The sequence below is a fragment of the Tachypleus tridentatus genome, chromosome 8, assembly GCF_004210375.1.
Source record: "Tachypleus tridentatus isolate NWPU-2018 chromosome 8, ASM421037v1, whole genome shotgun sequence".
Classification (NCBI taxonomy): Eukaryota; Metazoa; Arthropoda; class Merostomata; order Xiphosura; family Limulidae; genus Tachypleus; species Tachypleus tridentatus.
In genome coordinates this window covers 34,758,345-34,770,411 of record NC_134832.1, presented here as the reverse complement: position 1 = coordinate 34,770,411, position 12,067 = coordinate 34,758,345, and the positions used below count along the sequence as shown (strand labels likewise).

Here is a 12,067-nt window from a genome sequence, read left to right as displayed (position 1 = left end):
GCTATTCAAACCTTGCAGTGACAAGTTAAGGTCATGGACATTATCAAAATTATCAGCTAAGAAACACAGTACTATATGCCACCTTTCGTCCATAGAATGTACTGAAGTATGAGGTTTCAATCTAACAAAAATATATAAAATTCATCTTTAGCTTCACAATATGACTGAATACCTTCCTGAGAGAAATACAGTACATCACTTTTCTGGTGGAGATATACTAATTATGTACTCTATGGTTTTTAACACATTAACAGTGTAACACTCAATTAAGAAATAATAAAATGGTTGTATAAACTTCCTAAAAGTGAACATGAAAAAAGAAAGTTTGAAAACTCACCAAATGAAAACTGATGATGGAACTTTTAGTGTAAACTGGTGTTTTGCTTGTGATAAAGAAAAAGTGAATGTCAGAATATTAAAATGATAGCAACAATGAAAATGTCAAAAGTGAAATTCAAATATAAGAGAATGTTTCAGACAAAAAGAGTACCTTCTTAGTATAGTTGATGGTACAATCAAGAAAATGATGAACCAAGAAGAAATGAATATATACAAGAACAACAAGAGAACTGACAAAAACACCAAAGAAAAGCAAGAGAAAAAAAAAAATTTGTGGACTAGTTCCATTTGTAAATGTTATTATGTGGAAAAACCCAAATTAAACATAAAAACTAAAACTGTGACTAAACGAAAGACTAACGTTAAGTTTTTAATCAAAGGTATATAATAAAAAATATGGCAATGGCACAGTGTATAAAATAGGCAGCAAAAGTTTATATATAACAAACATGTAGAAAAATAATGGCCAAATGTAAGGAACATGAAAAACTAAAAGTCAATGTAAATGAACATATGAGTGATAAACAGTATGAAATAAACTTTAAATATTATTAAAATACTGAATATAGATAACTGTAAAAAAAGAATAATTCTGGAAACATCAAGAACCAAAGAATTAAAAGTAAGTATTAACAAAACATCAGGAGTGCCAGCACCATTATATTTGTATCAAGTTTATTGCATCTAAAACCTGAGGGAGTTACGACAATAAACTAAATCACTTGATTGTATATATTTGCAACTTGAATATACTTGCACCTTAATTGTTTTAAAAGATTGTGTTTCACTCTTAGAGACAAGAAATGTTGTACAGAAATAAATCAGTTATTCCACAAATAGTTCTCTAAAAATTTCATACCTTCTACTTGTTCTTTTTGTAGCTTATGTGCTGATGTACCTCCACCCACTAACTTGTGTGTACTGTACATGGTATTTTACTATAATACTTAATGGTATTAATATTTCTAGTCATTATTATTTTATTTTATTTTAAAATTTGACATTTCAGATGTAATTTATGTTCCTTATAGTTAAAGACCTATGCCTACAATACCACCTCTTTTGGATTCCAAGAGGGGGCACACTCCATACAAGTAATGTAAACAAATTATGATACATGTAATTTAGGAACATTGTTTGAGGGTCAGACATACTTAACATTTCACCATTGATGTTTCTTAGCTGACACCTGATGATGATACATAAAACTAGTGGTTTCAAAAAAAAAAAAAGTTAAACATTATTTGTTCACATTTAAATAAAAAAATATGTTCTTTGATTCATGAGCTCTCTATATTTTACTCAAGATTAAAATACTCTGAATAAATGCATCAAGAGTTTCTTGCTTATTTTGTCATATACAAACAACAGGGTTCTAAACTTATGCAAGTCAATATGAGTGGTACTATTTTTACAACTTTTTTAACTTATTATGATATTATAATGCAACAAAAATATGAGGATATCTAAAGCAAATGTACATTCAAGTTGGGTAAGAAAAAAATGACACTTCAAAGTTAGTTCAGTGAATTATCAGTAGCTTCTCACTAAACTGATAACTAGCTTAGTAAATGTAGCAAATTTAACATGCCAGTCTACTACATTTGCATCATAAAATGAAACCCCATAATAATTAGAATACATTCGTTCATGAGTTGAATGATTTAAAACAAGTAGTAGAAAATGTGTAGCAGCCCACACTGAAATAGCATATTAGCAAGTTTAATCTTTGTAGCAACCTAGTAGGAGTTGACACGGATAGGAAAATTAAATCTCCACCAATTAGAAAAAAACATAGAAAATGTAATATGTGGAACAGTCAATGAGTTATTACATAATAGGGAAGTTAACCAGTGCAGCAGAAGAGGTGAATCTGGAACAGTCTAGAATAAGTTAAGATAGTAAATATGAAAGTAATATTCTCATATTAGTGCTTTATAAAACATACAGTTCTTAAGAATGAAAATGTATCATTGTTTATATGAGTATTGGAATTTTGTACTATGTTGTAAATGGAATTCTAAATTTCTTGCAACACATCCGATATTGTAATTTTTTTCTGTTTTGTCTAGTACTTGTTTGACTTTACTTGCTTGTCTCGGCGGCAACGTATTATCCAACGTAACCGTACAGAAAGATTGAGTGATCTTTTAGACTGGCGGAACTTGGGTGTAGTAAGTGAATTTTTAAATTAATTCTTTGACTTGGAGTCAACATTGACCCTATGTCAATGTGTGCATTCTATGACATTTTACAGATTTCTATTCAGTGAGGTATTATGTTTTTGATGTCAGAATTATCAACTATTTATGTTACCCCAGATTGCTTCTTTAACAAGAGTTCATGATAGAGAGAAAATACTTTATGTACAGTGATATTGAAAAAACTAAATATGCACTTCAAGGGTTCTGATTTGATGGACAAAAGTTTTTTATTCATAAAATGAATATCACCTTACACCTCAACTTGTCAGTACCTGAATCAGATTGACACCCTCAGTGTACATTTATTTTTCGTACTACTTCTGTTAACACATCTGATTTCATGTGCAAAATATTTATGTTCTACCAAAAGCTTGCCATATTTTGTTTAAGCATGCACAGTAAGGTCGAAATTATAGTGAACATTTCTTCTCCAATACAGGTTTGGTCCAGTGGAATAAGTGTGCACACATTTGGTTAATAACATCTCATTGTGCATTTCTTGTCTACAAAATTCCCAGAAAACTAGGTGTAATTGTGTGATTTCTTTGTGAAGTTTTATTCATACTCTTAGAGCTAGATTTTTCCTACGTTCATTTTTTCTCCTAGCCAGCATTGTTTTATAATAATGAATATTTGTTAAAAATTATAATTATGTAAAGAAAAAAATGAGTTATAAAATTGTGTAAATTTGATTTTTTTCTTAATGTTCTCTTCCTTGTTAATTATAAATTAATATAAAGAAAACTCTACTCATTTCCAATTTTTTATTTATTAGTACTACAGGAAAGCTAGACAAATGGCTCTCCATATTACTCACCCAGAGATTTTGGACGAAGAACCTGTGGTTAGTATTTTGAAAATGTCAGTTTTGCACAAGTCATGTTATGTGCATTTGTCTGTTTATATACAATTTAACTGAAATAGGCTTAAGTAGTTAAGTTTTTTTCTTGTGCACCCAACATATTTCATTAAAATACTTTCCTTGAGAGATGCTAGTTTTGTCTAACAAGTTTTTTCATATTAAGCTAATAAAAACTATTGTACTGTTAATCTACATTTTCACAAAAAATGTGTATAATTTTTAGTCACCACTTAAAATCTTTATGTACCAGAATGGCAAACTTCAACTCCGATATCCACGACCAGTGTCAGAGCCACCATCTCCTCTCAGCTCAAGGGCTTCAACTCCAGCTCCATCAGAACATGGAAGTGATGAAGACTCGAGTGAAGAAAATGATGAAATATCTGGTTCGAACTCAGCAAGCCGGTAGCCATATAATGTCAAAAATTGTTGTTAACATAATCAAAATTTTGCTTGCTTAGTGTTGTAGGTTTCTATTGACCCTACATGAATGAAATATGTTTTTGCTTGATTTCTTTTTTGAGTTATATTGCTCGTGTTTTGTATTGATGAGACAGCTCTGTTACTGGTAAGTACACTTAGAAAAGTTCTGAAATTAAGCTATTCTGCTATTGATAGTTGTTCTTGGTATACAAAATGCTGTTTAAATGAGAAATATATTAGACACTTCCCTGAATTGAAATATGTAGATCTGTTTTTTAAGAATTAACAGTTAAAAATCTCATCAAGTTTATTATTTTGTGTACATTTCTCTATTTCTAGAACATTGCAATTTCAAAGTATACCCGATTCATTTCACATGTAAAGAAATGGTGTGAACTTAAGCTTCATCAGAATCTCAAAACTAAAATATTCATAATATATAAAGCAATGGCAGAGTAAATTTTTTCCTATATATTAGGTTTTAGTTTGTTTTAACAATTGCTCCAGAGGTGCAAACACTATTCACGTAACCAAGAGCCCTCAACTGTACCCCTGTCGTATTATTGTTAACTTGACACTACTTCATCTTCATCAAGATGTCTCATGTTTTTTAAATTAACCAATAAACTTCTAATGTTTGTTTCAACATAGATTTAGTTTATTTCTACACTATATTAATGGACACTGCTACAATAAGATGTATATTCTCATACAAGGTGACAACTATTAATACATTAGTCTTCACAAAATGTACAATGGATTTTTGTGAAAGATAAACTTAACTAATATTTAGGTAAAGTGCTTGAAATTTATCTTCCTAATGGTTGTTCTAGGGACTAATTAAAACACAGATTAAGCAACTGGTGACAGTAATGTAGCTCTTCCTGAAATTCTTCCTTCCCCTCTAACAACTTTAAACGATTTTCTAGAATACTTTTCAGTCCTAGCTCAGGCCTATGACATTCTTCCTGAGCTTGTGGATGGTCTGACACAAGAGCTAGAACAGCACTCATAAGATATTCATGACTTCTGTTATGTTCAGTTTGAAGAAGGGCTGCTAGTTGTTCTACAAATCCCATCTTGAATAATAGTTCTAATATACAAAAATATTTCCTAATACATTATGTCGAAGCACAAAATTATGCACTGAATCTGTAGGAGAAATAACTAATACCACACGAAAAAGATGATAGCAATAAACCTATATCACTAAATACTTTGTTTCGCTTAGTTGTAAATGACTTAATAACAAACACGTTAAAATAACTATTTATAATCTGTCAAAAAGAAAATGAGACTGCACAAGTGGGTTTGAGTTTCTGACTTGTGCTTCCTTAAGTAAAATTGGAAGCTATAAAAACTAGATTATGCCTTAGTAAAAGCCATACTATATAAAGAGTAATTTACACTAAATTCAATACACTACAGAAGGGTAATAAAATTAGACAATGGACATATCAAAATGTATAAATTTCATATTCTGACTAAGAGATTGGAAATTTATTCAAATATTTCTTCTAGAATTTGATTTATACTTTTATGCCAGATTTATTTTTAATGTAACTCTATAAAAAGTTGCAATATGCACACTTACTTATTCCTATAAACAAATGTTTTTGGGTAGTCAATGGCTTCTTTCAATCAGATTTATATTTATACAATGTAAAAATGGGTAAACTTATTGGAAGTAACTTACCCCTATAGGTAGGCTCTTGAGAACAAAGATTAGATAACAGGAAACAAGTTTTTATTTTCAATTTTTCTATAGGAGATTGAAGTGCTCGAAGGAGAACAGAAAAGCCACCTGTTTGCTCCATCACCTGTTGAGCTTCAGGACATTGTCTGCACAGACCTATTGGTTATGCATGGAAAGAATATTTAGAACACAATATACCTTAAGTCAATAAACCTTGAAATTTGTGTTGAATAGTACGAGATTTCTTAAATAATTTAAAAACCTATGCTTAAAATATATGGACAACTCAAGTTAAATATAAACATGCCTGTACCTTTCACTTATTATAAAGCACAAAAATATTTAATATTAAAGACTAAAGAATGCTTAAGCAGACTGATTTGCAAACAATTATATCGAGACAGATACTCACAGGATATAGCATAGAGAGCTTTAACTTTAACTAGTTCTTCAGGATCATGATCTATGACATTCAGTAAAGTCTCCACCAGGTGATGCTCTATGGCTGCCTTTTGACAGTATGAATTATTCTGGACAAGTTCAGCAACTAGTTCTGCTGTTAGAGCTTTCACTTCTGTATCTGGTTCTTTCAACAGAGGCTGCAGAAGTGAAAATCCTCCAAGTTTGTGAAAATCTGTTGGAAGTTTTAAAAATAATTACTTCATTTAGCCTTATCCAGTGAAACCAAAGTATGAAATGTGATTTCTAACTGTTATAAACAACAAAATAAAAATAAACTTTTCATACCTATAGCATTATCCATGGAATCAACAAAATCTAGAAGTTTCTCCAGAGTTACCTTCTGCTCAGCAAACGCATCACCATCAGCTTTTTCATCATTGATACTATTCCTGAGAATCTGTAAACATTTCTCCATCTCTTCAACAACAGAGACTGTCATACTGTTTAAGGCTTGCTCAAGCCACTCTCTCCTCTAAAATGCACAAATCGGTAAATAACCAGATGATGAAAGTTCTATTTATAAAATACCAAAGAATAGAAGGTATTTGTAGCAAATACCTAAAATATTAATTTGAAAGTATACAATCTTAAATGATTACTTTGGTTTAAGTAATAATGATCATCATAGACATTATGTGAAATGAAAATCTCACTTAGCCATACTACACAAGTTTCTTTGATCTAACAAGACGTATGGCAGTAAAACATATTTAAAACATTATGGCTGTTTCTATGCATGTACTATTTAAACTAGCCTAATATTATGCCCATGCTCCAGTAGAAGTGCCAGATTGAGGAAATTAATCAGTACAAACCATATTCTTTCCAACTTGAAGTTCCAATTTACTAATATATGAACACTATTATTAAAATTACCCTGATAATATGATTTTCAGACTTAGCAGATAAATGTAGCCAAAAAAAACCATGAGCTATCTTTTAACATTTTTATTTGGAAATAGTTTAACATTGCTTACCTCTTCCATAATCATGCTATTAGCTGTGAGCATTTACCTCTTATAAATCATAAACTAAGTAAAAAATACATTCAAGATTTGTCTTATAAACTGTTCTTAAGGAAATAGCACAACACAAATATTAACTGTATACAATAATTTTCTGTACAATTCTTTACCTAATTATTCATAAGATAAATTCCATTTATAATGAAAACCAGAACCAAAATAGTCTGTGGACATACTTCAGGATCAATTGAGGAAGTATCTGTGGGATGAGTTGAATCTTCAGCTTGAGTGTTTTCTGTACAAAACCTCAGCAGACCCTGCAGGTTTCTTGGATAGCAGCTGCCCTGTCCCTCACTCATCCTGCTTAAATTTACAGAATTATTTTGCAAAAGAATGTTTATACAAAATATTTGAAAAGAATGTCTTAAAGCTAAAGTAGATATTTTATGATATTGAATAAATAAAAGTCCTACACAAGATTAAAAAAAAAACAACCTAGAAAGAGTAACAAGACTGGCTACTGAAATGCCAGGTTTATTCATTTTTGTCTTTAAAGAGGGGTTTAAAAGAAATCATAATCGAGCTGTTAAAATTGTTAAGTGAAGTAAAAGTATGTGTTACTGGTCTGAATGAAAAATGAAACAGGTTGAAAAAAATACTTTAATATTAGACATTGATTATTTTGGAATTAAGCACAAAGCTACACAATGGGCTATCTTTGGTCTGCCCACCACTGATACTGAAACCTAGTTTCTGAGGTGTGAGTCTGCAGACATACCACTATGCTACTGGAGGTCAATATTAGACATAAATTTAGTTCTCATTGCAAAGATCCAATCATTCTTTGAAAAAAAAGTGTTTTTTTTTATAAACATGGAATAGTTTGCAAAATAATGTGCATACATGTGTCATTTGTAAAATTATGGATATTGTGTGTGTGTGTAACAAGTAAAGCCTAAACAAATATTTTCAGATCTCAGAGTCAACCAAAAAATTAAAGAGCCAGATGTGCCAAACCTAACTTCAGTATTGTTTGTATCTGGAAATGAGGGCTGCACGTATATTTCTTTTATTTTCACAGCAATGAATGTACGCTAATGATCATATGCTATCACAATCAATTGACAGCATTGCCTGAACTAACTGCCTTTGGACTTGGCCACTCTAAATGTGTACACTGACTGGTTGGATTGAAAGGAAAAAAATAATGAAAAATTAGTTGATGTGTTGTGCAACTGCAGCATATCAGCCCTGAAAAACATGAAGTACTGAATTTACCATTAAAATCTAGAAATATGTTTAATTTCATACCCAAGGAATATGAAAATAGTTACAGGTTTCCAAGAGTCTAGAAATGTTCTAAATTCATGTCCTATGCACAAATAAGATGGGAAAAAATTTCCAGCCACTAAGGTGACGTGGCACCTGAGATTTTTTAAGTCCCTACCTCTTTATGCTTTGTTTTATTGTTTAGATGATTACCTCACTGGTCAAATTTCTTTATCATCTTAACCATTATTTATAAATTATGTTTACTCACTTAACTTAAATCCTTGTAACTGATCTTTAAACCTTAGGCAATGCTTCTCAAAACTTCCTAACCATATAAAAGTAATAAAAGAAACTTAATTAAAAGTTGTCCAAAACAGTTGAAGTTCTTCAAGAAAACTTTGAACCTAGTTAATAATTCAGTTGATCTTCAATTACAAAAATAATGAAGGGACACAACCTCCCAAATATTTAGTGTGAAAAAACCTTGTCTTTTCATTCTACAAGCACTAAAACATTCTATAGATGTTCTGGCCTACACAATTTCAACCATGACAGAAATTTATACCTCATAGTCTCGCATTCACTGTGAGAAAATGTATAGCATGCCCTCAAATGAGAGGAAAACTACATGTTTATCAATAATTAATAATATTACATGCAAAATACTTATAATAAAATACAGTGAAACTTTAAATAATTGTCTTAGGGAAAATTAACATATAACAAAAAGATATATTATTTCACAGTAAATGGATAAAAAAAATATTAAATGCCTAAAATTACAGGACACCTAATTTGCAGAAATGACAGTATGCCAAACAGTCATCTAAATGTCAAACAGTTTGACCTCTGAATTTTATTCATGATATAATAAAGCACTTGAAGTATACTAATCAATAATTTTTAAAATTATGTCTGAGAACTTTGGTTATGTTCAGTAAAAATGATAGCAAATCACATATATAAAACTGGTTTGCCTTTTCTTCTTCTGTATTACTATAATCTATACTTGCACTTTGTTGTACGGAAGTAAATAACATAGATTGTGTCAAAAATAATTTGCTACTTGCCCTACTGAAAGCACACCTATGAAAGATAAATATCATAACTGTTATGTTGACTACTGTTTTATTTTCATTGTCAATATGCAAAATTAACAACCTTTTGGTACTGGCTTATACATTTTACATGTATTTTGAATTTTGTGTTTCAATACAGCCTAGGCTTATAACAAAGTTGAGATGTATCAAAATTATCAACATGTTTGACAGTATATCTCCATTAGTTTCATGATCTGTGCATTCATAATGTAAATGGCATAAATAAAGCCATTGAAATAGTATTCTTACCACTGTATTGAAACAATAAATTTATGTTAACTGTTGTGGTTAACTGTGTATACTTATAATGGAAGTTAAATTAGTCACATAGTTATGGTCTTTTGTGATATTAGTATTAACAGTTATCGACATTATGGTGTGAATACCTTTCCTAGTGGTGAATAATTATATTTTTGAGTAGCTCAAGAATATGATGAATTTAACTACTAGTATTAGTCATGAGTAAATGAACTGCTCATCCTCATAAGTGGTACAAATATGAAAGTGAGGTTATCACTTTTTTAGTCATTGTGCAATGACTGTTCTTAGCCAATACAATATACCTCATACCATTGTCTTAGGACAAATATAATTGAATTATAAATGTTCACAGTAACAAGTGTAACAAAAATCATACCCCGTTACATCAAACTAAAAGTAAACTGGCGATAATTTTGTAAACCAAAATTGGAGGCTCTTTTATCCATTTTACTTACAATTACTATAAAGTGTAATTCCAGAAGGAGAAGCTTGTTGCGCTAATGACAGTTGTATTTTTTATGAGTCTATCTATATTAGCATTTTTTCTTTCTATTTTAAGAAAGGAAGAAAATGTTTTGCGACATTATAAATGCCGTTGCTATGGGATTGCACCCACATGACGATGCTACATTTTAGCTAATAAAAGACTATTAAATATTTATTTTCCTTGTATTTTTATGTATACTACATAATAGATACAAGAAATCAAATGTAAAAGTATTTTGGGCATTTTTCTACCGGGGATATATGGTTACCCTACATTATTAGTAAATAGTACCATTACTACTTATAACGCACTTATTTAGGCCTACAGACTACACCAAGCCTTAACAGTTTAAGACACAATCTACAAAAACGTAAATGCCTGAAATGACGAATGCAGACTCCGAGTGTCTTTTTTTAAAATGTATTTTACTTTATACCTAGTCTCTTTTAGCGTTAATTTTGTTAAACAATTTTAATTTTTCATGATAAACTTACCTTTTTGATTGAAAATGGAATTTAGAATTCTGAAGCTTATCTGGCAATATCAATTCTTGCTATACTATGTTATATCCTATAGAATACAGTATTACTACTACTATCTGTCACTACAACAGTACAAGTAAACTTACAATAAATATCAAGGGATGAACTACTATATAGTTTTTGTAAGTACCTTCCTCAAAAAACTAATATTAAATGTTTTGAAATGCTAATTAGTTTTCAATTTCTCGTATCGTCATAAAACTTACAATAAAATTAACCACTACGAACTCTGCTTAAACATCTAACCCACTAAACGACAAATGCAATCAAGTCTTCTCCCTTCACATCGTCTGTTTTCTCATTGGATAAAAGTTGAATTATGTCATAGTCGTATGTAATAATATTTTCCCGATCTTTCTAGAAGTTTAGATAGATAGATGTGTAGGTAAGTGTGCACATATGTATAAAGATGTATATATTAATAACTAAACTATACAATGTAGATGGAAGGAATGTAAATCAATACTTTGCAACAAATATTATTTTACCATCATGAAAAACGTAATGATAAAAAACAGTAAACATATTCTACTTGAAATTCATTATATATATTTTAAGCTTAAAATAAGTTCTAATAAAAATGGAATCATAGGATGCCCAGACCAATGAAATTTATGGACATCGCTTCAAATATTGAACTACATATACTTGCATTAATGCGTTTTCTGTTCTCAGGTATGTTGATTTACTGTTGAGTTAGTAGCCGCAGATGACCAAGTTGCAACAGAAAGTGACCAGGTGGTTCGAACGCTCGACTCGTAACCTGATCGTCGCGGCTTCAAATCCTCATCACACCAACAGTGCTCGCCCCATTCAACCTTACATCCACCACTACACTGGTACAGGCAGGGACGTAGATTTTTTACACCCGATGGGGGTGATGATTTTTGCAACCACTTATGTGGACTGTTCAATTTGTAAATTGGTAATCTTTGATTACGTGAACATGAAAGTTGTAAACATGCAGTCACAGAGTAATCTTGTTGCCACGATACTTCAAGGTTTCCATGAAGGTTTGTATAAGTGAGGTGTTGTGAACAGTTTTCAAAATGTTAATAGAATAAAGACAAATGTGTCATAAATTAACTGCCACATGAATTTATTCCTGCACACTGCACAATATAAAATATGGCCATTATACTTGATAAGGTTACTAATAACTTTCATTGCATGAATTACGTTTTCAAATATTAATAAAATTAGTAATTACCCTTGATAAGTTTATATCTACTGAAAAACTGTTCGTGTTGTTTGATAAAAATAATTAAAAGGTCTTTGCGAACTCTTGAAAATTACACATCAATACAATGTAGCACATAATTATTCATACTTTTCATTGACGTAAGATTCATCTAGTCTACATGTTCCCAAACGTATACCTCCTTTGTGTTTATGAATTCTTTCATAAGTTCTTCTTCATTTATCTTGTCGACCTCATCTTTCTGAGTGTGACA

General features: G+C 30.6%; 2 protein-coding genes across 8 annotated transcripts in view; one reads left to right on the top strand and one right to left on the bottom strand.

Moving 5' to 3' along the window:
- The window catches only part of Glys (glycogen [starch] synthase), a 50,373-nt gene extending 45,899 nt beyond the window's left edge, over positions 1-4,474 (top strand). The window contains exons 13-15 of the mRNA XM_076448198.1: positions 2,412-2,513; positions 3,319-3,387; positions 3,656-4,474. Of these exons, the coding sequence (XP_076304313.1) occupies positions 2,412-2,513; positions 3,319-3,387; positions 3,656-3,814 (330 nt within the window). The 3' untranslated portion in view covers positions 3,815-4,474. The remainder of the gene's footprint in view (positions 1-2,411; positions 2,514-3,318; positions 3,388-3,655) is intronic.
- Positions 4,465-10,950, bottom strand: LOC143222151 (hsp70-binding protein 1). 7 transcript variants are annotated; one of them, XM_076448204.1, is made up of 6 exons: positions 10,820-10,950; positions 7,188-7,314; positions 6,272-6,458; positions 5,937-6,158; positions 5,525-5,680; positions 4,465-4,921 (listed from the first exon to the last, which is right to left on the bottom strand). In XM_076448204.1, exons 2-6 carry the CDS (start codon positions 7,308-7,310, stop codon positions 4,665-4,667), a joined length of 945 nt encoding a protein of 314 aa, XP_076304319.1. In that variant the 5' UTR covers positions 7,311-7,314; positions 10,820-10,950; the 3' UTR covers positions 4,465-4,664. The 7 variants fall into 7 exon arrangements, with proteins under 7 accessions (XP_076304319.1, XP_076304314.1, XP_076304316.1 ...); XM_076448199.1 differs by having other exon boundaries at positions 10,566-10,907; XM_076448201.1 differs by having other exon boundaries at positions 7,188-7,311; positions 10,566-10,907.
- Between the last annotated feature and the right edge of the window lie 1,117 nt (positions 10,951-12,067).